This window comes from Bombina bombina, chromosome 1 (genome assembly GCF_027579735.1).
Source record: "Bombina bombina isolate aBomBom1 chromosome 1, aBomBom1.pri, whole genome shotgun sequence".
NCBI lineage: Eukaryota > Metazoa > Chordata > Amphibia > Anura > Bombinatoridae > Bombina > Bombina bombina.
The window spans coordinates 459,121,664-459,148,771 of NC_069499.1; the positions used below are offsets into that span (position 1 = coordinate 459,121,664).

At 41.4% G+C, this 27,108-nt stretch overlaps 1 protein-coding gene across 2 annotated transcripts in view; it reads right to left on the reverse strand.

Annotated features, from left to right (window-relative positions):
• OLA1 (Obg like ATPase 1) overlaps positions 1–27,108 on the reverse strand; it is a 599,482-nt gene that overhangs the window by 225,519 nt on the left and 346,855 nt on the right. For both annotated transcript variants that reach the window (XM_053698455.1, XM_053698454.1), the window contains exon 7: positions 8,300–8,397. In XM_053698455.1, coding sequence (XP_053554430.1) covers positions 8,300–8,397 — 98 coding nt within the window. The remainder of the gene's footprint in view (positions 1–8,299; positions 8,398–27,108) is intronic.

The following is a 27,108-nucleotide window of genomic DNA, read 5'->3' on the forward strand; positions in this document are numbered from 1 at the left end:
TATTAGGGAGAACATAGTCTGGCTCCTCCAAATTATAATGCATGTATTGCGCACACACACACACACACACACACACACACACACACACACACAATAAACCAGTGCTGGATTTTATCAAGTGTGCACCATTAAACTACTGCTAAGAAAGGCAAAAATTTATGTTTTCAATATAAATTCAGAACAGCACTGCAATATTAATCAAGTCCATTTAAGCTGTGCCACTTTTCATAGAACTTTCTCTAATGATTTATTGGAGGCAGCCATCTGACATTAATTATTGTTTTGGCTTGCACTGGATGGATGTTTATTTTTCAGTTTAAAGGCTTCGTTCTTTGATATCGTATGGAAATGTATTTTTTAATGGAATATTGAAACCATGTGCATCTAACTATAGTTAATGAAGTACAGTGAAAGGAAAAAAAAAAAACAGCACATGGATTTAGAAGTATTTAGGCAAAGATTGTGGTTTATGTAGGTAGCTTGAAAATTTAACCACATGTAGCCGAAATTAGTTTTATGCATAAACACTACGTGAAACCCATACTGACTATTTTTTGCACTGGTTAATTATGGGAGTTATTATAATACCTGCCACACTAAAAGATGTACAGTGAAGGTCATGACTATCAATTAGTACTGACATATTGCTTTATTAAAACATGTTTTAAATAAGAAGCATCTAAAATATGTATCAAAGAAATGCAGAATGAGCATGGTGTTTATCATCACCGATAGGTGAACACCTAGACTACATAATATACAGTTATATACTTGTACGGCACAAACAATAATCCTTATTGGCCATAAATAAACCTCCGCCATTTTAGTTATCATGAACTGCAAAGGTGGTAACCCTTATTTAAAGGGACAGTTTACTCTAAAAAAATGTTTCCCCTTTAATTTGTTTCCATTGATCAATTTTACCTGCTGGAGTGTATTAAATTGTTTACAAATAGCGAATTCACCTTTATATTGGTATTTGAAATAGTTGATTTTGGCTGAGGTATCGCCACCTATATTGAAAGTTTCTATTCTAAAGTATTGGCTATATAAAAGCTGCGTAAGCATGGCCAGCGGAAGAAATTACACCCCCAGTAGAAGGTCTGAGAGATAAGCAATAAAAACATAAATTATGCTTACCAGATAATTTGCTTTCCTTCTATACAGGGAGAGTCCACAGCTGCATTCATTACTTGTGGGAAAAACAGAACCTGGCCACCAGGAGGAGGAAAAGACACCGCAGCCAAAGGCTTAAATACCTCCCCCCAACTTCCCTCATCCCCCAGTCATTCTGCCAAGGGAACAAAGAATAGTAGCAGAAATATCAGGGTGAAAAAGGTGCCAGGAAAAAAAACAAATTAAAGTTAGGGCCCCCCATCGGAGAACACGCGCGGGAGCTGTGGACTCTCCATGTACAGAAGGAAAGGACATTATCTGGTAAGCATAATTTATGTTTTCCTTCTTAATACAGGGAGAGTCCACAGCTGCATTTACTTGTGGGAAATTATACCCAAGCTACAGAGGACACTGAATGCTAACTAACAGGAGGGAAAGAAGAGGCGGCCCAAATCTTAGGGCACCACAGCCTGCAACAAACCCTTTCTCCCGAAGGCTGCTTCAACAGAAGTAAAAAAAGAAAAAGAATGCTAGGAGTTCCAGATAGCCGCCCCAATAATCAGAACCATAGAGATCTCATGCCAGAGACCCAAGATGATGTCACTGCTCTCAAACTGAGCCATAACCTCTAAAAAGGCTAGTGTCCTGCTGACCCCTAGGTCAAGCGAACAAAACACCCCTCCACTAAAATAAAGAAGGCAACTAAGCCTCCATAGTCTAAAAAGAACAGCAAGGCCTGATTCCCTGATAGGGGGAAAAAAACCTTTCCCATTTAGAAAGGGAAATGACATATAAAATAAGAATCTTAGGGAGAAAATCCTAACAAATCTCGTAACACAGCCTTAAAGGGACACTGAACCCAAATTTATTCTTTTGTGATTCAGATAGAGCATGCAATTTTAAGCAACTTTCTAATTTATTCCTTTTATCATATTTTCTTCATTCTCTTGGTATCTATATTTGAAAAGCAAGAATGTAAGTTTAGATGCCGGCCCATTTTTGGTGAACAACCTGGGTTGTTCTTGCTGATTGGTTGATATATTCATCCACCCCTAAACAAGTGCTGTCCTGTGTTCTGAACCAAACATTGCCTGGCTTCTTAGCTTAGATGCCTTCTTTTTCAAATAAAGATAGCAAGAGAATGAAAAAAAATTGATAAAAGGAGTAAATTAAAAAGTTGCTTAAAACTGCATGCTCTATCTGAATCATGAAAGAAAAATTTTGGATTCAGTGTCCCTTTAATAAAAAGGAGACTCCTTTAAGGAGTACGTATTGCAAGATTCAAAAAGACAAAAAGGGCGCCTCCTAGTGTAGCCAATAGATATATAACATAAAAGGATTGAAGATAAAATGATACTCACAAAATGTAGCAGCAAAGATAATGCCATGGATAACAGTCTGGGAACTCAGCAGTGTCCCAGTTTACTGTGCACAAACATGGGCAGCTCCTCCTGGAATCGGTAGCAGATTCGGCAGTCTGGAAAATGTAAAGAGAAGAGGGCGACTCCTAGTGCAGACCAATCAAATATCTAAACCCCATATGCAGATCCCAAATGGATGGGTACTCACAGAGTGAAGCGCACACAATAGTGCAAGTTGCGATTACTGGGTATATTTCAGTGGCCCAGTGCACATATAAATCAACCGAAAGCTTGTTCTGGTGGTTGATGCGAACAGCAGATAAAAAGGCAGGAGACTCCAGATATAAAAGGCTTTATGTTATGCTAAAACAATAGCAACATACAATGACAAAAAATGTTGTGGATAAAATCAGTAAAACATGCTACGCGTTTATCAGCGGTAACCACGCCGTTTCCTCAGGCTAGTGATCTGAGGAAACGGCGTGGTTAACGCTGAGAAACGCGTAGCATGTTTTACTGATTTTACCCACAACATTTTTTATTATTGTATGTTGCTATTGTTTTAGCATAACATAAAGCCGTTTATTTCATATATCTGGAGTCTCCTGCCTTTTTATCTGCTGTTCGCATCAACCACCAGAAGAAACTTTCGGTTGATTTATATGTGCACTGGGCCACTGAAATATACCCAGTAAGCGCAACTTGCACTATCGTGTGCGCTTCACTCTGTGAGTACCCATCCATTTGGTATTGCAAGATTGATACACAGGGCTATGGCATGTAGAAAACAATCTACAGGCGGAATGGATCATTTGAAGAAAAGAATTCAAAGACCACCTCCGACACAGGAACAAAAGTAACCCGATGCAACCCCCTAAAAATATAGGCTAAACTCCAGACGGAGCAAAGGAACTAAACACCTGAAAGGTCAAACACGAACCCCCATTCAAGGAGCAAGGAATGCAGCCGGATTCAAACCGCAACCTTCCGCATGTTAGGCAGCTAAGGTAACTCTCAGGCTATGACAGCTAGCTGTCCCAAAAAGGACTGCTCGAGCCAGAACTAGCTAGAAAGGCCCTTCTTCAGATCATCCTGGAGGAAAATAAAGAAAAAACCCTTGGAATCTGATAGAGAGCCAGAACGATCTAGCTCCTCCAGACAAAGGGTGGTTCACCACACCTATGAAAGATGACAAGGGACCAACTACTCGCTGACGGGAAGGACTGTAACCATTCAGAAAACCCCTCTCTTGGCTAAGGCCAAGCGACCTCTCGCAATCCGCCACAGAGGAAAAAGATTCCATGATGTAAAAAAGACCCCGACCCAGCAGATCCCTGCAACAAGGGCCATGGAGGCGAAGCCACTAAACCTCGATACGAACTCGCGGACATAAACAGAGCAATCAGTCACACTGACGTCTTGCTCCTGCTAGGATCGAACCATCCTCAACAGAGAGAGGCATGGCCGAAAAAAAGAAGAGAGTGTTAAAATAAATCTCACAAGCACCGATAAGTATCCAATATCTCTCTCTGAAGATCCCTGATAAAAGATCTACTTAGGAATGTTAGATGTCACCAGAATCGCATTCCAGCAGAGAAAACAACTGGGTTCAAACCCACAACCCTCTGCTACAGAAGCAATGGAGCTAACCACTACACCACATCTCCCTTGAGTCCTTAAGAGGAAACCAGGAATGGGTAAGGACACCCTGAAAATTTGATCGGCTTCCCCATTCAGATACCAACCTTGAAGCAATGAAAGATTGTAGGGAACATCTGTTCCTAAAGAGCCTGCTCATAGAGTGGAACACTGACAATGAGCCATAGTGGGCCTCCTTTTACCACCAACAGGAGATCCTCCCGTCTACGCAAGAGGAACTCTCCTTCTCCAAAAGAGATCTACCCACTGAGAGGTCCCAACTGGTACGAACCCAGAAGACCAAATCCTCAAAGCAAATAGCTCGGCTGAGGAACCATAGGAATAAAACGGAAGGAACTCCTGATCCACAGAACCTCATAGTACACTTTCTCCCCACAGGCAGTGAAGCGACAAAGTCAGACCGCCCAGAAGAGCTGAGAGAAAACTCTCTCAGGACATGGAGATCTGAACGGAACACTGGGGATCGATTCCCCCAACCGATATTCCCTGTAAGTCTGTTAAGACAGATTTAGATAAAAAAAATAACGCCATGCAGAAGACTCGGCCTCGGCTGGCTATATCACGCTCCACCCCAGTGCCAACGAAGGCCAGAAGGGGGACTGGAGGACAAAACCGGATGAGGAAATTTGCAAGATGCCAGGAAAAAAATGTCCTGTCCGTAAGACAAAACAGCATCCAAGATCCACCCTGGTGTCTACACCAGAAACTCAAGTCTAGATCCCACTCTGAGGATCAAAAAGACAAGAGAGAATCCCTAAAAGTCTCTTAACAGCCAATGGTAAGAAAACCAGAAACGCCAAGACTCGCGAGCTACTGTAACATCTGGAAGCAGGATACTGCCACATTAAACCCCAGATCCCAAAAAAGGAAACCTAGAATCAGAACGAGGTCTACTGGACGATATGGTTCCTATGAACCGGATTTGCTCAAAAGGATGAAACAGGAAAGACTTCCTTCTTCCTGAACAAAGGGAAGAGAGAACCTTACATTCTCCGGCAAAAAAGAGAACTAATAAGTTCTGCTTAAAAATCATAGAACCCAATTAGGACGGGAAGTCCCTCCCCTTTATTGGACTATGTTCCAACAGTGGAAAGAAAATATTCCCACAGTGCGATAGATACCTGGATAATGACTCCAAAGTCACCTGAAAAACTTCTCTCTCTACAAACTAAGAGAAGACAGGCTGCCCAAAAAAAAAAAGCCTAGCTCTGGCCTCTAGGACCCCTAGATCCATATGATCCAGAATCAAACACCCATCCAAGATAATACCTAAAACAGGTCCAGCCTGTTCTCTAGGATAGATGAAACTGCTGTGCCTGGGCCGGAAAGCTAGAAAAACAAAAACTCCTCCTGTGTAGAAGGAAGGAGCAGACATACAGTAAATAGTACCCACAACAGGTCCTGCCTGTCACCTAGGATACAACATATCTGCCAGAACACTCAAGGGCTAAACAGAAAAACTGAGAATGATCAAATTAAAGAATATAAGCTCCGAGGCTTACATTTTTTTTCTTGAAATTATCGGTGGAACCATCACCCCAAACAGAGATATCCATGCTTCCACCGGAAGTCACCCACAATCTCGACCATCTAAGTCGATAGTACCAAAAATCCCCTGTAACGAAACGGCTTTCTAAGAAGAGTTTCTATACCAACACACAGCTCTAAAAAACAGAAAACTATCCGAAACGGAATTTAAGGGTAAAGATAACATAGGCAAGCTCCCAAAACTGAAAGGAGTGTGCAAACAAAAAACAGGTCCAGCCTGTCACACGACACAAACCCCCCATAGAGCTTGGAACTGGGATTCTAAATAAACAATAAAACAAAGAGAAAATCAAGACGATAAGGAATAGGATCACCATTCCTCTCCATTTGTCTAGACAAGATCTTTATCTGATTTAGAGGACTGAGATTCAACTGACGGATCAGTACTGGGAACCTATAACATCGCCAAAACCTCTCAGAAGTAAACGGAGGCATGCCAATCTAAATCTAAACGCTAAGCCCTCCGCAGTCGGAGGAATCAAGTCCGTAGACTCCGACCCAGGAGGTTTTTCCTCTGAAGCCTCAGAGGAAACCGCATCCCCAGAGGACAGATCGGACACAATCGTCATTTTACACAACGGTCCTTGTGCAGGAGAGCCTGGATTAACCCTTCGCTTGCACGGAGCAGGAAGAGGTAACATTGCCAAGGCCAAAGAGATGGCCATGCGGAACAGCGTAGTATCCTCTGGTGGAAACAAACCCCTTACAGGCGAAGGAGGAGCGGAACTCGGGAAAACTGCATAAGTAGGAACAGAAGAATCTACAGAGCATATCTCACAGAATGAAGAATCCTCAGAGGCGGATGGCTCAGTGGTCTCTAACATTTCAACTTTGGTTGATGAGAACACCCTATTGCGGCATACAGAACATAATTGAGAGGGTTGGATTACCCGGGCCTCCTCACAATATACGCAGGTATCAAAATCTGTATCGGGGGGATCCCCCTCTAAAATATCAGAATCCTCCATAACTTGTCTAAATTAAATTATAGAAAAAGAAGAAAAAAAAAACAACTGGCACCTTATACCCCCAATGGCTGGGGCACTCACCACCTCCTGTGACCCAGAAAGGTAGAGAAAATGCTCCTCTCCGCAGACACCCGGTCAGGAATCTGAAGCGGGGAAAAAACGTGACCATTCCTGGTCACATGATGCTCATGCAGGACCGCCCCTGCTAAGGAAAAGCATGCCAGCTCAATAAAGAACTGTGCAGCTCTCAAAATGAAAGATAACCGGTACGTTCCGTATTCGCATATGAGCCCAAGCATTCTTACACATAAGAAGTCGAAATCACATAACACATATGATTAAAAACCCCACTGTTCAATAATCCCCCTCAAGAGATATTAACCCTTGATTCCATAAAGATAAAGGAGTCCCACTGAGACCCTGTCTTCTATTGTTAACATGTGTGTAAAAAATGAAACAATCTTACCGGAATCTATGCCGTGGAACAGCGACACGGTCCTTCAAATTTGACAGATTGTAGGAGCGCTTCTGACATGAACTTAAGTGAAGAAAGCAGGCAGCAAAACTCGTCAACGCCGATTGCTTAAGGAGCTGTTAATACGAGTCTGGATAGTTTCGCAGAAAGACTCTCCCTGCATCTCCAGACTCTAACTTTCGGCAATGCTCTCACTGAGAGGCTGACAAGACTACTTAAAACTCCAGTCCCATCTCGAAGGGCAGATATCCTTCCTAAGAAACTACTCCGAAATTTTCCGACCCTCCTGTGACGAAAGGCAAAGAATGACTGGGGAATGAGGGAAGTGGGGAGGTATTTAAGCATTTGGCTGGGGTGTCTTTGCCGCCTCCTGGTGGCCAGGTTCTGTATTTCCCACACGTAATGAATGCAGCTGTGGACTCTCCCTGTATTAAGAAGGAAATGTTAATTTACAATTGTTCGCTCTAAGTATTGGGCTTTGGTATACTGAGATAATAAGAAGCATGTGTGTGTACAGAAATTGATAAAATAAGGCTTGATTTCCCTGAAAGCTCAACCCATTTCGTAACTACAAATAAACCTAAAGAAGCAATTTATCATACATTTTATACTCAGCAGCTGGTATAAAAAGTCATTTGAAACACATTAAGGGAAAAAAATATTTTACAGTACACAGTCCCTTTAAGAGTGATCATTTGAATTTCAGTATACTTTGAGGTAGATCACCTGATTTAAAAAGCAGACAGAGATAGAGAAAACAGATATATCTCTAAGAGACAATGATGCAATACAGTATGCAGAAACACAAAGCAGGTATTTTCAAGTATTTCTCCGTCCATCTCAAATCAATAAATTAGGAAATGGTTGCATTGTTTGCATGTACATCAGTACACTTGCCGATTAGTTATACCATGATAATAGGATAAGCAGAGTTGTGGTTTGGCCTTTTTTAAAATAAAGATTTGTAATCGTGATTTTATAAATGTAGAAAACATTTTGAAAGGTTTAGAACAGGAAACGTAACACTGGTTCATAGAAAATATTTAAAAATAGTATAGCCAATTGTGTTTATTCTGCTATGACATTATTTAGGGCAGGCACGTTTATGAATCACTATATAAGGCCTACAGGTCTGATCTGTTTAAGACAAATGACAGCAATAATAAACGTACCACTTGTTTTTCTTCCGGATGTAGTCTTTTTCTGAGAGGTTAACCAGATAGGTCATAGGTTTTGAGGTCAAAAATAAATATTTATTTAGCACATCAATCTAAAAAGAAAAAAATAAATAAATCAGATATGCAGTAGAGGAAGTTATTCATTTAAACCATTATAAAAGGCAAAAAACTATTGATTACACACACATATATATATATATATATATATATATATATATATATATATATATATATATATATATATATATATATATATATATATAACATAATTTATGTAAGAACTTACCTGATAAATTCATTTCTTTCATATTAGCAAGAGTCCATGAGCTAGTGACGTATGGGATATACATTCCTACCAGGAGGGGCAAAGTTTCCCAAACCTCAAAATGCCTATAAATACACCCCTCACCACACCCACAATTCAGTTTAACGAATAGCCAAGAAGTGGGGTGATAAAAAAGTGCGAAAGCATATAAAATAAGGAATTGGAATAATTGTGCTTTATACAAAAATCATAACCACCACAAAAAAAGGGCGGGCCTCATGGACTCTTGCTAATATGAAAGAAAACATAATTTATGTAAGAACTTACCTGATAAATTCATTTCTTTCATATTAGCAAGAGTCCATGAGCTAGTGACGTATGGGATATACATTCCTACCAGGAGGGGCAAAGTTTCCCAAACCTTAAAATGCCTATAAATACACCCCTCACCACACCCACAAATCAGTTTAACGAATAGCCAAGAAGTGGGGTGATAAGAAAAAGTGCGAAGCATATAAAATAAGGAATTGGAATAATTGTGCTTTATACAAAAAAATCATAACCACCACAAAAAAGGGTGGGCCTCATGGACTCTTGTTAATATGAAAGAAATGAATTTATCAGGTAAGTTCTTACATAAATTATGTTTTCTTTCATGTAATTAACAAGAGTCCATGAGCTAGTGACGTATGGGATAATGACTACCCAAGATGTGGATCTTTCCACACAAGAGTCACTAGAGAGGGAGGGATAAAATAAAGACAGCCAATTCCTGCTGAAAATAATCCACACCCAAAATAAAGTTTAACAAAAAACATAAGCAGAAGATTCAAACTGAAACCGCTGCCTGAAGAACTTTTCTACCAAAAACTGCTTCAGAAGAAGAAAATACATCAAAATGGTAGAATTTAGTAAAAGTATGCAAAGAAGACCAAGTTGCTGCTTTGCAGATCTGGTCAACCGAAGCTTCATTCCTAAACGCCCAGGAAGTAGATACTGACCTAGTAGAATGAGCTGTAATTCTTTGAGGCGGAGTTTTACCCGACTCAACATAGGCAAGATGAATTAAAGATTTCAACCAAGATGCCAAAGAAATGGCAGAAGCTTTCTGGCCTTTCCTAGAACCGGAAAAGATAACAAATAGACTAGAAGTCTTACGGAAAGATTTCGTAGCTTCAACATAATATTTCAAAGCTCTAACAACATCCAAAGAATGCAATGATTTCTCCTTAGAATTCTTAGGATTAGGACATAATGAAGGAACCACAATTTCTCTACTAATGTTGTTGGAATTCACAACTTTAGGTAAAAATTCAAAAGAAGTTCGCAACACCGCCTTATCCTGATGAAAAATCAGAAAAGGAGACTCACACGAAAGAGCAGATAATTCAGAAACTCTTCTAGCAGAAGAGATGGCCAAAAGGAACAAAACTTTCCAAGAAAGTAATTTAATGTCCAATGAATGCATAGGTTCAAACGGAGGAGCTTGAAGAGCTCCCAGAACCAAATTCAAACTCCAAGGAGGAGAAATTGACTTAATGACAGGTTTTACACGAACCAAAGCTTGTACAAAACAATGAATATCAGGAAGAATAGCAATCTTTCTGTGAAAAAGAACAGAAAGAGCAGAGATTTGTCCTTTCAAAGAACTTGCGGACAAACCCTTATCCAAACCATCCTGAAGAAATTGTAAAATTCTCGGTATTCTAAAAGAATGCCAAGAAAAATGATGAGAAAGACACCATGAAATATAAGTCTTCCAGACTCTATAATATATCTCTCGAGATACAGATTTACGAGCCTGTAACATAGTATTAATCACGGAGTCAGAGAAACCTCTATGACCAAGAATCAAGCGTTCAATCTCCATACCTTTAAATTTAAGGATTTCAGATCCGGATGGAAAAAAGGACCTTGTGACAGAAGGTCTGGTCTTAACGGAAGAGTCCATGGCTGGCAAGATGCCATCCGGACAAGATCCGCATACCAAAACCTGTGAGGCCATGCCGGAGCTATTAGCAGAACAAACGAGCATTCCCTCAGAATCTTGGAGATTACTCTTGGAAGAAGAACTAGAGGCGGAAAGATATAGGCAGGATGATACTTCCAAGGAAGTGATAATGCATCCACTGCCTCCGCCTGAGGATCCCGGGATCTGGACAGATACCTGGGAAGTTTCTTGTTTAGATGAGAGGCCATCAGATCTATCTCTGGGAGCCCCCACAATTGAACAATCTGAAGAAATACCTCTGGGTGAAGAGACCATTCGCCCGGATGCAACGTTTGGCGACTGAGATAATCCGCTTCCCAATTGTCTACACCTGGGATATGAACCGCAGAGATTAGACAGGAGCTGGATTCCGCCCAAACCAAAATTCGAGATACTTCTTTCATAGCCAGAGGACTGTGAGTCCCTCCTTGATGATTGATGTATGCCACAGTTGTGACATTGTCTGTCTGAAAACAAATGAACGATTCTCTCTTCAGAAGAGGCCAAAACTGAAGAGCTCTGAAAATTGCACGGAGTTCCAAAATATTGATCGGTAATCTCACCTCCTGAGATTCCCAAACTCCTTGTGCCGTCAGAGATCCCCACACAGCTCCCCAACCTGTGAGACTTGCATCTGTTGAAATTACAGTCCAGGTCGGAAGAACAAAAGAAGCCCCCTGAATTAAACGATGGTGATTTGTCCACCACGTTAGAGAGTGTCGAACAATCGGTTTTAAAGATATTAATTGAGATATCTTCGTGTAATCCCTGCACCATTGGTTCAGCATACAGAGCTGAAGAGGTCGCATGTGAAAACGAGCAAAGGGGATCGCGTCCGATGCAGCAGTCATAAGACCTAGAATTTCCATGCATAAGGCTACCGAAGGGAATGATTGTGACTGAAGGTTTCGACAAGCTGTAATCAATTTTAGACGTCTCTTGTCTGTTAAAGACAGAGTCATGGACACTGAATCTATCTGGAAACCCAGAAAGGTTACCCTTGTTTGAGGAATCAAAGAACTTTTTGGTAAATTGATCCTCCAACCATGATCTTGAAGAAACAACACAAGTCGATTCGTATGAGACTCTGCTAAATGTAAAGACGGAGCAAGTACCAAGATATCGTCCAAATAAGGAAATACCACAATACCCTGTTCTCTGATTACAGACAGAAGGGCACCGAGAATCTTTGTGAAAATTCTTGGAGCTGTAGCAAGGCCAAACGGTAGAGCCACAAATTGGTAATGCTTGTCTAGAAAAGAGAATCTCAGGAACTGATAATGATCTGGATGAATCGGAATATGCAGATATGCATCCTGTAAATCTATTGTGGACATATAATTCCCTTGCTGAACAAAAGGCAATATAGTCCTTACAGTTACCATCTTGAACGTTGGTATCCTTACATAACGATTCAATAATTTTAGATCCAGAACTGGTCTGAAGGAATTCTCCTTCTTTGGTACAATGAAGAGATTTGAATAAAACCCCATCCCCTGTTCCGGAACTGGAACTGGCATAATTACTCCAGCCAACTCTAGATCTGAAACACAATTCAGAAATGCTTGAGCTTTCACTGGATTTACTGGGACATGGGAAAGAAAAAATCTCTTTGCAGGAGGTCTCATCTTGAAACCAATTCTGTACCCTTCTGAAACAATGTTCTGAATCCAAAGATTGTGAACAGATTTGATCCAAATTTCTTTGAAAAAACGTAACCTGCCCCCTACCAGCTGAACTGGAATGAGGGCCGTACCTTCATGTGAACTTAGAAGCAGGCTTTGCCTTTCTAGCAGGCTTGGATTTATTCCAGACTGGAGATGGTTTCCAAACTGAAACTGCTCCTGAGGACGAAGGATCAGGCTTTTGTTCTTTGTTGAAACGAAAGGAACGAAAACGATTGTTAGCCCTGTTTTTACCTTTAGATTTTTTATCCTGTGGTAAAAAAGTTCCTTTCCCACCAGTAACAGTTGAAATAATAGAATCCAACTGAGAACCAAATAATTTGTTTCCCTGGAAAGAAATGGAAAGTAGAGTTGATTTAGAAGCCATATCAGCATTCCAAGTCTTAAGCCATAAAGCTCTTCTGGCTAAGATAGCCAGAGACATAAATCTAACATCAACTCTAATAATATCAAAAATGGCATCACAGATGAAATTATTAGCATGCTGGAGAAGAATAATAATATCATGAGAATCACGATTTGTTACTTGTTGCGCTAGAGTTTCCAACCAAAAAGTTGAAGCTGCAGCAACATCAGCCAATGATATAGCAGGTCTAAGAAGATTACCTGAACATAGATAAGCTTTTCTTAGAAAAGATTCAATTTTTCTATCTAAAGGATCCTTAAACGAGGTACCATCTGACGTAGGAATGGTAGTACGTTTAGCAAGGGTAGAAATAGCCCCATCAACTTTAGGGATTTTGTCCCAAAATTCTAACCTGTCAGGCGGAACAGGATATAATTGCTTAAAACGTTTAGAAGGAGTAAATGAATTACCCAATTTATCCCATTCCTTAGCAATTACTGCAGAAATAGCATTAGGAACAGGAAAGACTTCTGGAATAACCGCAGGAGCTTTAAAAACCTTATCCAAACGTATAGAATTAGTATCAAGAGGACTAGAATCCTCTATTTCTAAAGCAATTAGTACTTCTTTAAGTAAAGAGCGAATAAATTCCATCTTAAATAAATATGAAGATTTATCAGCATCAATCTCTGAGACAGAATCCTCTGAACTAGAAGAGTCCAAAGAATCAGAATGATGGTGTTCATTTAAAAATTCATCTGTAGAGAGAGAAGATTTAAAAGACTTTTTACGTTTACTAGAAGGAGAAATAACAGACAAAGCCTTCTTTATGGATTCAGAAACAAAATCTCTTATGTTATCAGGAACATTCTGCACCTTAGATGTTGAGGGAACTGCAACAGGCAATGGTACATCACTAAAGGAAATATTATCTGCTTTAACAAGTTTGTCATGACAATTAATACAAACAACAGCTGGAGAAATAGCTACCAAAAGTTTACAGCAGATACACTTAGCTTTGGTAGATCCAGCAGGCAGTGGTTTTCCTGTAGTATCTTCTGGCTCAGATGCAACGTGAGACATCTTGCAATATGTAAGAGAAAAAACAACATATAAAGCAAAATAAATCAAATTCCTTATAAGACAGTTTCAGGAATGAAAAAAATGCCAAACATCAAGCTTCTAGCAACCAGAAGCAAATGAAAATGAGACTGAAATAATGTGGAGACAAAAGCGACGGCCATATTTTTTGGCGCCAAATAAGACGCCCACATTATTTGGCGCCTAAATGCTTTTGGCGCCAAAAATGACGCCACATCCGGAACGCCGACATTTTTGGCGCAAAATAACGTCAAAAAATGACGCAACTTCCGGCGACACGTATGACGCCGGAAACGGAAATGAATTTTTGCGCCAAAAAAATCCGCGCCAAAAATGACGCAATAAAATGAAGCATTTTCAGCCCCCGCGAGCCTAACAGCCCACAGGGAAAAAAGTCAAATTTTTGAGGTAAGACAAAATATGATAATTTAAAGCATAATCCCAAATATGAAACTGACTGTCTGGAAATAAGGAAAGTTGAACATTCTGAGTCAAGGCAAATAAATGTTTGAATACATATATTTAGAACTTTATAAATAAAGTGCCCAACCATAGCTTAGAGTGTCACAGAAAATAAGACTTACTTACCCCAGGACACTCATCTACATGTTTGTAGAAAGCCAAACCAGTACTGAAACGAGAATCAGTAGAGGAAATGGTAAATATAAGAGTATATCGTCGATCTGAAAAGGGAGGTAAGAGATGAATCTCTACGACCGATAACAGAGAACCTTATGAAATAGACCCCGTAGAAGGAGATCACTGCATTCAATAGGCAATACTCTCCTCACATCCCTCTGACATTCACTGCACGCTGAGAGGAAAACCGGGCTCCAACTTGCTGCGGAGCGCATATCAACGTAGAATCTAGCACAAACTTACTTCACCACCTCCCTTGGAGGCAAAGTTTGTAAAAACTGATTTGTGGGTGTGGTGAGGGGTGTATTTATAGGCATTTTAAGGTTTGGGAAACTTTGCCCCTCCTGGTAGGAATGTATATCCCATACGTCACTAGCTCATGGACTCTTGTTAATTACATGAAAGAAATTATGTTTTCTTTCATGTAATTAGCAAGAGTCCATGAGCTAGTGACGTATGGGATAATGACTACCCAAGATGTGGATCTTTCCACACAAGAGTCACTAGAGAGGGAGGGATAAAATAAAGACAGCCAATTCCTGCTGAAAATAATCCACACCCAAAAATAAAGTTTAACGAAAAACATAAGCAGAAGATTCAAACTGAAACCGCTGCCTGAAGTACTTTTCTACCAAAAACTGCTTCAGAAGAAGAAAATACATCAAAATGGTAGAATTTAGTAAAAGTATGCAAAGAGGACCAAGTTGCTGCTTTGCAAATCTGGTCAACCGAAGCTTCATTCCTAAACGCCCAGGAAGTAGAAACTGACCTAGTAGAATGAGCTGTAATTCTTAGAGGCGGAGTTTTACCCGACTCAACATAGGCAAGATGAATTAAAGATTTCAACCAAGATGCCAAAGAAATGGCAGAAGCTTTCTGGCCTTTTCTAGAACCGGAAAAGATAACAAATAAACTAGAAGTCTTATGGAAAGATTTCGTAGCTTCAACATAATATTTCAAAGCTCTAACAACATCCAAAGAATGCAACGATTTCTCCTTAGAATTCTTAGGATTAGGACATAATGAAGGAACCACAATTTCTCTACTAATGTTGTTGGAATTCACAACTTTAGGTAAAAATTCAAAAGAAGTTCGCAACACCGCCTTATCCTGATGAAAAATCAGAAAAGGAGACTCACAAGAAAGAGCAGATAATTCAGAAACTCTTCTGGCAGAAGAGATGGCCAAAAGGAACAAAACTTTCCAAGAAAGTAATTTAATGTCCAATGAATGCATAGGTTCAAACGGAGGAGCTTGAAGAGCTCCCAAAACCAAATTCAAACTCCAAGGAGGAGAAATTGACTTAATAACAGGTTTTATACGAACCAAAGCTTGTACAAAACAATGAATATCAGGAAGAATAGCAATCTTTCTGTGAAAAAGAACAGAAAGAGCAGAGATTTGACCTTTCAAAGAACTTGCGGACAAACCCTTATCTAAACCATCCTGAAGAAACTGTAAAATTCTCGGTATTCTAAAAGAATGCCAAGAAAAATGATGAGAAAGACACCAAGAAATATAAGTCTTCCAGACTCTATAATATATCTCTCGAGATACAGATTTACGAGCCTGTAACATAGTATTAATCACAGAGTCAGAGAAACCTCTTTGACCAAGAATCAAGCGTTCAATCTCCATACCTTTAAATTTAAGGATTTCAGATCCTGATGGAAAAAAGGACCTTGTGACAGAAGGTCTGGTCTTAACGGAAGAGTCCACGGTTGGCAAGAGGCCATCCGGACAAGATCCGCATACCAAAACCTGTGAGGCCATGCCGGAGCTACCAGCAGAACAAACGAGCATTCCTTCAGAATCTTGGAGATTACTCTTGGAAGAAGAACTAGAGGCGGAAAGATATAGGCAGGATGATACTTCCAAGGAAGTGATAATGCATCCACTGCCCCCGCCTGAGGATCCCGGGATCTGGACAGATACCTGGGAAGTTTCTTGTTTAGATGGGACGCCATCAGATCTATTTCTGGAAGTTCCCATATTTGAACAATCTGAAGAAATACCTCTGGGTGAAGAGACCATTCGCCCGGATGCAACATTTGGCGACTGAGATAATCCGCTTCCCAATTGTCTATACCTGGGATATGAACCGCAGAGATTAGACAGGAGCTGGATTCCGCCCAAACCAAAATTCGAGATACTTCTTTCATAGCCAGAGGACTGTGAGTCCCTCCTTGATGATTGATGTATGCCACAGTTGTGACATTGTCTGTTTGAAAACAAATGAACGATTCTCTCTTCAGAAGAGGCCAAAACTGAAGAGCTCTGAAAATTGCACGGAGTTCCAAAATATTGATCGGTAATCTCACCTCCTGAGATTCCCAAACTCCTTGTGCCGTCAGAGATCCCCACACAGCTCCCCAACCTGTGAGACTTGCATCTGTTGAAATTACAGTCCAGGTCGGAAGCACAAAAGAAGCCCCCTGAATTAAACGATGGTGATCTGTCCACCATGTTAGAGAGTGTCGAACAATCGGTTTTAAAGATATTGAGATATCTTCGTGTAATCCTTGCACCATTGCTTCAGCATACAGAGCTGAAGAGGTCGCATGTGAAAACGAGCAAAGGGGATCGCGTCCGATGCAGCAGTCATAAGACCTAGAATTTCCATGCATAAGGCTACCGAAGGGAATGATTGTGACTGAAGGGTTCGACAAGCTGCAATCAATTTTAGACGTCTCTTGTCTGTTAAAGACAGAGTCATGGACACTGAATCCATCTGGAAACCCAGAAAGGTTACCCTTGTCTGAGGAATCAAAGAACTTTTTGGTAAATTGATCCTCCAACCATGATCTTGAAGAAACAACACAAGTCGATTCGTATGAGATTCTGCTAAATGTAAAGACTGAGCAAGTACCAAGATATCGTCCAAATAAGGAAATACCACAATACCCTGTTCTCTGATTACAGACAGAAGGGCACCGAGAACTTTTGTAAAAATTCTTGGAGCTGTAGCTAGGCCAAACGGCAGAGCCACAAACTGGTAATGCTTGTCCAGAAAAGAGAATCTCAGGAACTGATAATGATCTGGATGAATCGGAATATGCAGATATGCATCCTGTAAATCTATTGTGGACATATAATTCCCTTGCTGAACAAAAGGCAAGATAGTCCTTACAGTTACCATCTTGAACGTTGGTATTCTTACATAACGATTCAATATTTTTAGATCCAGAACTGGTCTGAAGGAATTCTCCTTCTTTGGTACAATGAAGAGATTTGAATAAAACCCCATCCCCTGTTCCGGAACTGGAACCGGCATAATTACTCCAGTCAACTCTAGATCTGAAACACATTTCAGAAATGCTTGAGCTTTTACTGGATTTACTGGGACACGGGAAAGAAAAAATCTCTTTGCAGGAGGTCTTATCTTGAAACCAATTCTGTACCCTTCTGAAACAATGCTCTGAATCCAAAGATTGTGAACAGAATTGATCCAAATTTCCTTGAAAAAACGTAACCTGCCCCCTACCAGCTGAGCTGGAATGAGGGCCGCACCTTCATGTGGACTTAGAAGCAAGCTTTGCCTTTCTAGCTGGCTTGGATTTATTCCAGACTGGAGATGGTTTCCAAACTGAAACTGCTCCTGAGGATGAAGGATCAGGCTTTTGTTCTTTGTTGAAACGAAAGGAACGAAAACGATTATTAGCCCTGCTTTTACCTTTAGATTTTTTATCCTGTGGTAAAAAAGTTCCTTTCCCACTAGTAACAGTTGAAATAATGGAATCCAACTGAGAACCAAATAATTTGTTACCCTGGAAAGAAATGGAAAGTAAAGTAGATTTAGAAGCCATATCAGCATTCCAAGTTTTAAGCCATAAAGCTCTTCTAGCTAAAATAGCTAGAGACATAAACCTGACATCAACTCTGATAATATCAAAAATGGCATCACAGATAAAATTATTAGCATGCTGTAGAATAATAATATCATGAGAATCATGATGTGTTACTTGTTGCGCTAAAGTTTCCAACCAGAAAGTTGAAGCTGCAGCAACATCAGCCAAAGATATAGCAGGTCTAAGAAGATTACCTGAACACAGATAAGCTTTTCTTAGAAAGGATTCAATTTTCCTATCTAAAGGATCCTTAAACGAAGTACCATCTGACGTAGGAATAGTAGTACGTTTAGCAAGGGTAGAAATAGCCCCATCAACTTTAGGGATTTTGTCCCAAAACTCTAATCTGTCAGACGGCACAGGATATAATCGCTTAAAACGTTTAGAAGGAGTAAATGAATTACCCAATTTATCCCATTCTTTGGAAATTACTGCAGAAATAGCATTAGGAACAGGAAAAACTTCTGGAATAACCACAGGAGCTTTAAATACCTTATCCAAACGTTTAGAATTAGTATCAAGAGGACCAGAATCCTCTATTTCTAAAGCAATTAGTACTTCTTTAAGTAAAGAACGAATAAATTCCATTTTAAATAAATATGAAGATTTATCAGCATCAACCTCTGAGACAGAATCCTCTGAACCAGAAGAGTCATCAGAATCAGAATGATGATGTTCATTTAAAAATTCATCTGTAGGGAGAGAAGTTTTAAAAGATTTTTTACGTTTACTAGAAGGAGAAATAACACACATAGCCTTCTTTATGGATTCTGAAACAAAATCTCTTATATTATCAGGAACATTCTGCACCTTAGATGTTGAAGGAACTGCAACAGGCAATGGTACTTTACTAAAGGAAATATTATCTGCTTTAACAAGTTTGTCATGACAATCAATACAAACAACAGCTGGAGGAATAGCTACCAAAAGTTTACAGCAGATACACTTAGCTTTGGTAGATCCAGCACTAGACAGCGATTTTCCTGTAGTATCTTCTGGCTCAGATGCAACGTGAGACATCTTGCAATATGTAAGAGAAAAAACAACATATATATAAAGCAAAATTGATCAAATTCCTTAAATGACAGTTTCAGGAATGGGAAAAAATGCCAAAGAACAAGCTTCTAGCAACCAGAAGCAATGAAAAATGAGACTTAAATAATGTGGAGACAAAAGCGACGCCCATATTTTTTGCGCCAATAAGACGCCCACATTATTTGGCGCCTAAATGCTTTTTGGCGCCAAAATGACGCCACATCCGGAACGCCGACATTTTTGGCGCAAAATAACGTCAAAAAATGACGCAACTTCCGGCGACACGTATGACGCCGGAAACGGAAACTATTTTTTTGCGCCAAAAAAGTCCGCGCCAAGAATGACGCAATAAAATGAAGCATTTTCAGCCCCCGCGAGCCTAACAGCCCACAGGGAAGAGTCAAATTTTTGAAGGTAAGAAAAAATGATTAAATCAAATGCATTATCCCAAATATGAAACTGACTGTCTGAAAATAAGGAAAGTTGAACATTCTGAGTCAAGGCAAATAAATGTTTGAATACATATATTTAGAACTTTATAAATAAAGTGCCCAACCATAGCTTGGAGTGTCACAGAAAATAAGATTTACTTACCCCAGGACACTCATCTACATGTTTGTAGAAAGCCAAACCAGTACTGAAACGAGAATCAGCAGAGGTAATGGTATATATAAGAGTATATCGTCGATCTGAAAAGGGAGGTAAGAGATGAATCTCTACGACCGATAACAGAGAACCTATGAAATAGACCCCGTAGAAGGAGATCACTGCATTCAAATAGGCAATACTCTCCTCACATCCCTCTGACATTCACTGCACGCTGAGAGGAAAACCGGGCTCCAACTTGCTGCGGAGCGCATATCAACGTAGAATCTAGCACAAACTTACTTCACCACCTCCATCGGAGGCAAAGTTTGTAAAACTGAATTGTGGGTGTGGTGAGGGGTGTATTTATAGGCATTTTGAGGTTTGGGAAACTTTGCCCCTCCTGGTAGGAATGTATATCCCATACGTCACTAGCTCATGGACTCTTGCTAATTACATGAAAGAAATATATATATATATATATATATATATATATATATATATATATATATATATATATATATATATAGCACAGTAATATTTAAAAGCAAAAATGGGAGAGTTAGTAGTAGTTAGTGCCAAACAGTTTATTCCCAGGACTACGTCAAGGTCCTTGATGTAGTCTTGGGCTTAAACAGTGTGCAGACGACAGTGTGCAGACATTGGGCAGAAGATAGTGCACTGATGTTTTGCTGTATTTTAAAAGTTGTAGGATTGTCAGTACTTATAAGAAGGCTGCTAAAGTTTGCAGAGAGCACAGGGGCTGTGCAGTGAGATGCACACTTTGACTCCTTATGTTTCAGGGGAGTCTCCTCCTATTCTAGCCCTTATGCCACCACATATAGCCCCTAATAGAAAGCCCAAGTTAGGCATCACAAAACTAAATATACACAACCCTGTAGAGGCATTTTTAGGCAGTCGCCTAGACGGCCATTGTTGCACCGGCCCTGCCCACTATTCACATCTATGTGCATGGCAGAATATACATCAGTACCTGGGCTACTTGGTTGACTTCTCCAGGATCGCTTTTTCTTGCAGGACACCATACAGGCATTCTGCTTTACAGCATGCATTGCTTGAGAGATATATTTTTTTTTAATCCTGGCAGTGTGTACAAACCAGACAGGAGTGTGTGCACAAATCCTAAACACAGGAAAAGAGTTCTACAGCTCTCTGCCGCAGAACACCAATGTATATATATATGAAGCAGTTGGAGGTCAGAAGTGACACCCAGTGCCACTGCAGCATTCTCAGGCGCCAGAGGAGTTAAACTTAAGAGGTGAACTATAAGGGTTAAGAGTCACAGCTGCTAACTTGAAAATGTGTGTGATACCAATCATGTGCAGAGAGTTTTAGACTAAAGAATCATTAAACTAATGATTACATCTTGAGTGAGGCATGTATGGGTAAGAGAGCAGAGTGGTAGAAAGGGCATAACGGAAGGATACAGCAGTATTTCCTATAGGCATATCAATTAAAGGGCCACTAAAAACATTTTATGCACCTCCCTCTAATCATGGGTGCTGCCATTATGGAATCTAGGTTACACTGCAGGTATCCGAGTGTTGCTGCACATGTCCAAACGCCAATTGGTTAAGATGATCTGTGACTCACTAGGTATCAATCATGTGTCAACCATGTGATATGCGTAGCAGGCAGACGGAAAGTCAAAAACCCCCAAAAAATTAAAGAAATTTGTGCTGAAGCAGGGAGACACCTACACACTGCGGCCGACACACTAGTGTGTCCCGACACACAGTTTGGAAAGCACTGTTCTAGACAATCCAAGCCGCCAGACCTACCCACAGGTCTTCCAAAAAGGGGGTGATACCCAGAGCACCAGGTGGAGCAACCCTAGACCCTCAGATTGTAGGCCAATGGAGCTAGCTACTATGCCCACCTAGATCCTGAAGATGACATCTCTCAGAACCCACTCCCAGCCGGGCCAGCCCCAGCAGGTGTGGAACTGGGGAACAGAAGAACCCAAAAACTAGCTCAAAGATGAGCGGAAGAATGGGCACAGTCAATCCAACAGAGCACGGGTGCAACCCGACTCCTTAGAACAGACTACAGGCACAGAGACCCAAAGGATCTAGCAAAAAGTCAAACTTAGTCTCGACACGGAGCCCGCAAGACTCCAGGCGGAACGTAACAACCCAGAGAGAATACCCCTCTCTGCTAGGGAAACTCACCGTTCCCACCTCCTGAATCCAGGAGAAGCCCTAAGAAAGGAGTAAGGGATTCCCCTAAAAACTAGCTTGCTAACACACAACCAATGTGCAATAGTAGCAGCAGTGACACTGCAAGTCCATTCACCTGCAGAGCAGTGAATACAATGGATACTACAGCAAGCTGACCAAGGGAAACCGCCTAAGGTGCAAAACAAGCCCAATGAGCAACGATACTGACCAACCAAGACCAGGTCAAGTAATCCAAGTAAAAGAACATAGTCCCAAGTTCCCAGGAACTGGGAAACCCTGAGCCAGCCCTGGAGCCTAAAAGTCCGGTAACAACCCACAACGGGGTCCCCTAAGGGAAAACGCTGAGTAAAACTCAGCAACCGGAAGCCCCATGGAGAAACAGGTCTGAGCCCCAAATTGTTTAAACGAACAATACCTGAAAACTGAAACACCCCGTCTGATATAACAACTCAGACCACAGGGGATAATAATTCAATATCCAGATCCACCGAAACGAGAAAAACTTGCAAGTCCCAACCTAAGGAAGAGACTACCCCTTGCCAAAGTCCTACTCTCCAGAGGAGCTAAGGTGGTAAAAAGTTGTACAACGACACTAGAGCCCCTAGACTCTCCCACAGCCTCAGGACAATAAAGCAAGGGGATAGCTCGAGGACAAAACCACTAGAGCAAAGGCTGGTCTCCACATCACCTCCACACAGGGAGGAGCGCGAACCATCCCCAGCACGGGGAGGAACCCCAAGCAAGCTCAAGGAGACCACGCCCAGTGTCCATAAAAAGGAACAAACATCTCCCAGGCCCCTAAAAGGAGACCAAACCTGGAGACCACAGAGGAAGACCAAAAAGGTCTCAGAAAAAGCAGCTAGACAGTGCACAGTCGATGTGCAATAACTGCAGCTGGTTACATTTTGCAAACCATACGCTGCAAGGCAGCTAAACTACCCTTCAAACTACTAGCTGCAGAGGACCAAGTCCCAAAAGGAAATCCCAGAGCCTCAAAAGAAAAAAGGCCAAACCACTCACCCGGTGGTAAGAAGGCACTAAGCCCTCCAACTCTCCACCATGTGGGGGAGGAAACTCTAGAGTCCGACAATACCAGATGCAAGAGAAAGTGACGCAGCGGAAACTCCACTGACCCAGTCATCCAAGAGAAGGCTATAAGGACTGAGACAATCCTTCCTGCCTCACGGATCCACAGGTCCTCTAGAATGCTTAGTTGAATGTAACACAAAAGATAACATGAGCACTCCACGCCTCGACCAGACCAACCAGAACGGCGCCACATGTCTGAACAGCCACAGACAGAACCGAACCCAACAGGAACAGCCTGCAACCCGGGTCCTGACCGTCAAGCTGCATAAATCCTCCCTCAGAGGGGAAGAAGGGAAAACAGACAAACAGAGGACTAACATGTCCGCAAAAACACTTCCGTAGAAGTAACAGAGTATCGATCCCAGTTTAAGATTCCCAAAGGAAACAAACAAAATAAAAGACATCCTAATCGGATAAAGGTAAACGCCCAATAAGGAAACAGGCCTACCGCAGGACAAGCCAAACGGAGCCCTACTCTTCCAAAAACTTGGAAGGATCTCAAAAAAGAACAATCAGGAGATTACATCATCCCCACATGTCTAATGAGGTGCACCATTCGTAGGAGACTGAAAATTCCTGTATCCGATAAGGATAGGATTATTTCGCAATTGAAAAACATGTTTGAGTAAGACGCAAAGGCGCGCAACTCTGTAACGAAAGGCACAACACTCAGGGACAGTTATACCTGCAGGGAACTGTACAGGCCCTCCACAAGGCGGTAGACCCAGGACAATTGGGCACGAGCACAAACGCCTGGGCTCTGCAGACGAATAATCGCAGAGAATATGTGAAAGCGAAAAAGTGCTGCAACCTCCGGGGGGGAACACGCCGCCCTGCATGGAGGAATAATCATAAACTGGGTTACCCGCATGTGTAGAAGTATGGAGCAGTAGGGAACTCGCCTCTCAGAGGATGGGACCCCCAGAGGCGGATGGCTCAGCTGTCCCTTGATTCCCCCGAGCCCAAGGAACAAGGAGCTTCCATATGGCATACAGAACAAAACTGGTTGACATGTGTCAACGAGGCTAATCCGGATTCTTCACCGGACGCAGAATCTGAAATTAAAACAGTCTCAGTATCAGAATCCTCCATAACTGAATCTGAAATTTGAACAGTCTCAGCATCAGAATCCTCCATAAGTGGACAGAGGATATGCAAATATGGACTAAAGAAGTAAAACAAAAACGGCACCCGACACCCACAATGGCTGGGGAACCACCTCCTATGACCAGACCCCTGCGGACTAGAATTTCTCCTTCGCCACACGGTCGGGAATGCGGAAATGGAAGATGGAGCTTAACCACGCCCAACCACAAGGTGAACCATATAGTCCAAAAAAGCGCGCTCAACCCTAAGGTTGCGTCACTTCCAAAGGCCTCAATGTTCCAAACCACAAGTCCAGTAAATACCACACATAAGCAGGTTGAAAAACATAAACATGATTATAAACCCCCCTGTTCAATAACCCCCCTCAGGAGATATTAACCCTTGATTCCAAGATACTAAAGGAGACTCACTGAGACCCCTATGTTAAGTTAGACCCACAAGGTGGTAGCCTCTCAGAAAACAACTGTATTACAGTACAATTATGAAGAAAGTAAAATGTAACGATCTTACCGGAATCTACACTGTGGAACAGCAACACGGCCCTTCAAGTGCGACGGATAGTAGCATCGCCCCCGCTATGGACTTGAGAGAAGTAAGCAGGCAGCGAAGGGGAGTTTGACAACGCAGATTGCTTGAGGAGCTGTTAACATGAGTCGGGATCGTTTCGCAGAAAGAGACTAACTTTCATCCAAGCCCTCACGGAGAGGCTGACAGGATTACTTAAAACTTCTGTCCCATGCTGAAGAGTACTACCCTCCATAAGAGACAAAAATTCTGACACTTCTCTGCCAACCTCCTGGGACGAAAGGCAAAGAATGACTGGGGGATGAGGGGAGTGGGAGGAGTATTTAAGCCTTTAACTGGGGTGTCTTTGCCTCCTCCTGGTGGCCAGGTTCTTATTTCCTAAAAGTAATGAATGCAGCTGTGGACTCTTTCCATTTAAGAAGAAAAGAAACATATTGTGTTAAAAAAATGCAAAATGAGCACCTAGAAATTCTCAGGCTACTGCTAAACAAGGAAGCAGACATTGCAAAACTTAAGCTTTAGGTCATATGATTTTTGCAGCAGAAGACCTATGTTGATCATGGGCAATATACTGACTTGGAACTATTTTATGGTGTCTCCTAGCAACGCTTCAAAATAAAGACTATACATTTGCCTTCCTGTTGAGGCATCCACCTCCTTGAGAGGCTGTGATAGGATGTTAAAAAATCCTTTTAAAATTATGAATAATGCATACTGCAATGATTTCTATTAAGTATAAGCCACTGCTTAGTGCTTTTTTTTGTTACTACAATGAAACAGACTGTTTAACATCCCTTTAACTTTAAGCTCCTGTGTCTACTTCTCTCGCCTCATTTCCAGAAGAATATATCCAGTAGACGAGCCCATCCAAGGCAATGCAAAAGTGGTGCAAAGGATCTGTTAAAGCATGACCAATCTAAGCCAAGAAATTGGTGGACAAACCCACATTTTGCATGTGGATACAGCACCAGCAAATAAGGAGTAGCACTTTCTGTATCTTGTAGATCAGCACTTCAGAATTTCCCCTTACTCCATCAAGGAGGCAACATTGACTGACTGAGGGGTTTGTGATGAGCTTGTGGACTCTAACCATCTTCTGAAAGAAATTAACATGACTCATAATGTTTGTTTTACCCTTTAAGTGCCAACGACGGCTCTGAGCTGTCGCAAATTGACCCAATCAGGTGCTGACGACAGGTCAGAGCAATCGCTAGCATTCACCCACCTTTAGGGCAATCTGGGGGCTCCCACTGACTCCCACCCCTGGTGATCTGGCCTGTATAGTGAGAGGCATCGACAGGGCTTCACGTTTAGCGTGGTGACGTCACAAGCAATGACGCGATGACGTCATCACGCAACTTTATTTAAAGTTGACAATGGACAAGTATAGGAAGATGGGGCAAGCTGCTTAGAAACCTGTTTCTCAGGCATCTAAGCAGCTACAGATCCCCAAGACCCACCATGTGAAAGGTAATCGCCTAACCTTTCCAACAATGTAAGGGATCTGGAAAAACAAGTTTAAAAGTTAATAATAAATATTTAAAAAATTAAAAAATTTAAAAAAAAAACATAATTTATGCTTACCTGATAAATTTATTTCTCTTGTAGTGTGTTCAGTCCACGGGTCATCCATTACTTATGGGATATATTCTCCTTCCCAACAGGAAGTTGCAAGAGGATCACCCAAGCAGAGCTGCTATATAGCTCCTCCCCTCACATGTCATATCCAGTCATTCGACCGAAACAAGACGAGAAAGGAGAAACTATAAGGTGCAGTGGTGACTGGAGTTATAATTTTAAAATTTAGAACCTGCCTGAAAAAGACAGGGCGGGCCGTGGACTGAACACACTACAAGAGAAATAAATTTATCAGGTAAGCATAAATTATGTTTTCTCTTGTTAAGTGTGTTCAGTCCACGGGTCATCCATTACTTATGGGATACCAATACCAAAGCTAAGTACACGGATGATGGGAGGGACAAGGCAGGAACATTAAACAGAAGGAACCACTGCCTGTAGAACCTTTCTCCCAAAACCAGCCTCCGAAGAAGCGAAAGTGTCAAATTTGGAAAATTTGGAAAAAGTATGAAGTGAAGACCAAGTTGCAGCATTGCAAATCTGTTCAACAGAGGCCTCATTCTTAAAGGCCCAGGTGGAAGCCACAGCTCTGGTGGAATGAGCTGTAATTCTTTCAGGAGGCTGCTGTCCAGCAGTCTCATAGGCTAAACGTATTATGCTACAAAGCCAAAAAGAGAGAGAGGTAGCCGAAGCCTTTTGACCTCTCCTCTGTCCAGAGTAAACGACAAACAGGGAAGAAGTTTGTCTAAAATCTTTAGTTGCCTGTAAGTAGAACTTCAGAGCACGGACCACGTCTAGATTATGCAAAA